Below are 4,285 nucleotides of genomic sequence, written 5' to 3'. Positions count from 1 at the left end.
CACACTCGCAAAGTAAGGGCTCCTTATCCAGAAAAAATGAAGTAATTCTAGCATGCACTTTTTTTGTGATCTGAAGGTCCCAAGAGAACGTGATCTGGTTGAGACAGCCGTCCCATACTATTATTCCAACTGAAAGTAGAAACCTAGATCCCTCCCCTTTCGTGTCTCCCTGTACAATAGCAATTTCTTAAGTGTGCTTGGCCCCACTCCACTATCTGAGCGTACTTTCTCCCCTCCCTCCTCTCATCGTTGGTGGGAGAGGGATATTTCTTAGGAATATTAAGAATTCAATTAATTGGAACAATAGAAACCGTTTGACCAGGGCTTGAACCGTTTGACAAAGCAAAATGAAATGTTCCAAAATCTGAGGCTAATGAAAAGACATATGACTATTGAGGACTAATTTACAACAAACAGGACCATTCAAGACGAACATTTAGTTTATTTCTGAATTTTATCCATACAAAAAGTGATTTTGCTTGTTACTAAATTAAAAAATGTCAAATTTTGTGTATAATCAAAAATTATTATATATTAATTAATAATGGGATTTAATAAATTTTTATGTTCACCTTTTTGTAACATTTTCCCCACTTTCCAGCTAAACCAAATTTTGTATTACCCTTTTTTATAACCTTGTTACCTTTCTTTGGTTAACCAGTTCTTATGTTTGCCTTGTGTAACTTTTTTTGTCTTTTTTTCATTCAAAAATTGTATATTTCTCTTTTTTCATTGACCAATATTTATGTTTATAAATATAGGAGGTGATGGAGTTCGTCCGGAATGATGCAGACAATGTCTGTTGACCATGTACCTCTGGATATGGGGTTTCCCCTAACTAATCGCTCCGATCAGGGTGGCCTCAACCTCATGAGATGGGTGGAGCCCACCCCAGGATTCTCAGTATCCAGGTAAATCCTGGCTCTAATCAGAATCCAGGCCTAGGGTCGGTTGGGCCTGCAACCCTCCACCTGAAATCGATTGCAATGAATAGCTTAGCAACTGCCTCGGATGACCGATCTTCTTTTATCCCATCACGACCCTTGCTCGCCCCTGGACTGAGAAGTGACCAGCGTTTGAATCTCCTTGACCATGGTGGCCTCCGGATTGCCACCAGGAATGTATTGACATTGAACTCTCCCGGAGCAAAGACGCTTCTGGCGATGGAACTGAAGCGATTCCGCATCTCTATTGCTGGAATAACAGAAACCCACCTAGTCGGGAATGGGACTGATCCCATAGGTGAGGGATACCACCTTCTATGGTCTGGACAGACAACGACTAGGAGAAATGGGGTCGGACTAGTACTTGATAACAAGTCCATAAAGTGTCTACTGTCATTTACTCCCGTCTCGGATAGAATAGCTAATGCTCGACTGAGTCATAAGCAAGGAAAAATGACAGTCCTTGTCTGCTATGCTCCGACAAATGAAGCCGACGACGAAGCAAAAGAAACTTTCTACTCTGCCCTGGCTAATGAACTGTCCAAGATATCCCCCCACGATATTGTCATCCTTTTGGGTGATATGAATGCAACAGTGAGCGACAACCACGACCTATGGCGGCAAGTCATCGGACCAGTTATTCCGGACCCTCTAAATGACAATGGGCTAAGGCTCCTTCAACTGTGCAGCATGCATAACCTTGTCATTACGAACACGCTGTTCGCAAGGAAGGATATCCACAAATACACATGGTACAGTAATGATGGCCATACCAAGAAATGATCAACTACATCATTGTCTCACAGAGATGGAGATCCTCGATTAGTAACTGCAGGACGTACAGGTCAGCCGAGATTGGTAACACTGACCATCGCCTCGTTGTAGCTAATATGCGACTGAGGCTCCAAGCCCAGCGCTCGCAACCTAGACCGACCAAGATTGATGTCTCTCGTCTCTCTGATCAAGAGATACGGTCCAAGTATGCCATTGATGTCTCGAACCGCTTCGACGCACTCCTGCCATTTGAAAGTTCTGAGGACGCATGGATCTGGTTTAAGAAGAATGTCCTGGAGTCAGCGACCGCAAATATTGGAAGGGCGAAGCGTGCTAAGAAAGCGTGGGTTCAGTTCGATACGCTTGACGTCATTGAGCAGAGACGCAAGGCAAGGCTTCTGGGCGACATGCCGACCTACAGGCGCCTCAATGGTGTCCGCAACAAGCTGATACAGCGAGACAAGAAACTGTTTGTGGAAAGGAAGGCAAACGAGCTGGAGGGCGCAGCCATGAAAGGGGACGTCGGGAGCCTCTACAAGCACCTCCGTGACCTCACAAGCGACAAAGCCCCCTCAGTTGCATCTGTTGTCTCTGCAGACGGCCAGCCACTTAGTGACGAGGCCGCTCAGGTCAGTCGATGGAAAGACCACTTCTCAAGTCTCCTCAATGCCGATGCTGTAGCACAGACTGACCAGGAACTCGCACGCCTAGCTGCCAGCACTCAGGAAGTGCCGTCAAATGAGCCAGAGACTTCCTTCACGACAGCAGAAATCCACTCTGCTTTGAAACGTCTAAAGAATAACAAAGCGGCAGGTGTATGCGGAGTATCCGCTGAGCTCCTGAAGTATGCTGGACCGGCGATGTTACTTTGGCTGCAAATGCTGTTTTCCGTGGTGTGGCGCACAGAATGGGTCCCGAAGGACTGGCGACTTGGCATAATCCTGCCCCTTTGGAAGAGAAAGGGGAGCAAGAACATCTGCTCTAATTACAGAGGTATAACCCTTCTCTCAGTCCCTGGAAAGCTCTTTGCCATGACCCTGCTAGACAGATGCACGAGTATCCTCCGAAGAAAAAGGAGAGTTCAGCAGGCCGGATTTATGCCAGGGAGGTCCACTGTCGAAAAAATCTTCACTATGCACCAGTTAATTGAGAAAACTAGAGAATTCAGGAGGAACGCATACGTGGCCTTCGTAGACTTCAAAGCTGCTTTTGACTCCGTCGTTCGCAACTCTGTTTGGCTAATACTTAGATCGACGGGTCTACCTGATAAATACTGCAAGCTTTTTGAAAAGCTGTACGAAGAGACCGAGAGTTGCGTCCAAGTCAACGGAAAACGGAGCACGACATTCAATATCAAAACTGGCGTTCGCCAAGGGTGTGCCGCCACCCCGGAATTGTTCAATTGTGTGATAGACTATGTGATGACAAGAACTACAAATCGCCTGCCCTTTGGTCTGCAGTTTGGAGATCGCATTCTGACGGATGCGGACTTCGCAGACGATCTTGCTCTCGTTGCCGACTCAATCGACCAGCTGACCGACGCTCTGGAAGTCCTGAAGGAAGAGGCAGCAAAAGTGGAGCTGATAATCAACTGGCTCAAAACTAAGATTATGGCAATTGAACCCCCAGGTCCAGTCTCGCACCCTGATACCATAACTGTCTGCGGAACACTTGTTGAAGTCGTTAAAAACTTCACTTACCTCGGCTCTGTGCTGTCCAATGATGGCTCCGTAGACGAAGAGGTATGCAGCCGAATATCGAAAGCCTCTTCCATCGTCGGTAGACTCAACAGTCTATGGAGAATGCCGCACATCTCAAGGCGTACGAAAATGCGAATCTCTAACGCATCCGTAAGCTCCGTCCTGCTCTACGCGGCGGAAACCTGGCCCCTCAAATCAACCATCCTTAAAATGATAGACGTCTGTCAGACGAAACAGCTTCGCCGGATCGAGGGATTCCGGTGGGATGACTTTGTAAGCAACGCAAGGTTGCTTACTCTCACCTCCCAGGTGCCATTCTCCGTCCAGATAGCGCAGAGGTCTCTCAGATGGTTCGGACACCTCCTACGAATGCCGACATCAACGCCAGCCCGAATAGTGTACGACTTCGACCAAAAAGCCCATGGCTGGTCTCGCCCGAGGGGCAGACCTCGGACAAGGTGGAAAGACAGCCTCGACAAATTCTTGGTGATGGCCAACATTGCTGTCGACGAGGCGCCTCATTTAGCAGCAGACCGGTCCGCCTGGAGAAGTCAAGTTGCGAAGCTCTCTACGCCGCACCCCATGCGGCAGGAGCCTTAAGTCAAGTTAAGTCAAGTAAGTCAAATATTTATGTTTGCCTTTTTTATTAACCTTTTTTTCCTTTTTTGATTAATTATTTTTTACATTCGCCCTGATCGCAGCAGTGTACTAACTTCAAATTTCTATGTTGGGAACAAATTAAATATTTTCTCGTTTTTATATATATTATCTTATTTTGTTCTCTGGTTTAGACTTGGTATTGTGGGAATAGTTGATATATGCATTGATTATATAAAGTATTTATATTTTGATAAAATATTTAAAATA

General features: G+C 46.2%; 1 protein-coding gene across 1 annotated transcript; it reads left to right on the top strand.

The window, feature by feature from the left end:
• Positions 1–875: 875 nt before the first annotated feature.
• LOC136043486 (craniofacial development protein 2-like) lies at positions 876–1,727 on the top strand. The gene has a single exon (XM_065728402.1). The coding sequence runs from the start codon at positions 876–878 to the stop codon at positions 1,725–1,727; it is 852 nt and encodes a 283-aa protein (XP_065584474.1).
• The last annotated feature ends 2,558 nt before the right edge of the window (positions 1,728–4,285 follow it).

Source organism: Artemia franciscana, unplaced genomic scaffold (assembly GCF_032884065.1).
Source record: "Artemia franciscana unplaced genomic scaffold, ASM3288406v1 Scaffold_6626, whole genome shotgun sequence".
NCBI classification, from domain to species: Eukaryota; Metazoa; Arthropoda; class Branchiopoda; order Anostraca; family Artemiidae; genus Artemia; species Artemia franciscana.
The sequence above is the reverse complement of the archived record's forward strand: the minus strand, read 5'-3'. Positions and strand labels throughout refer to the sequence as shown.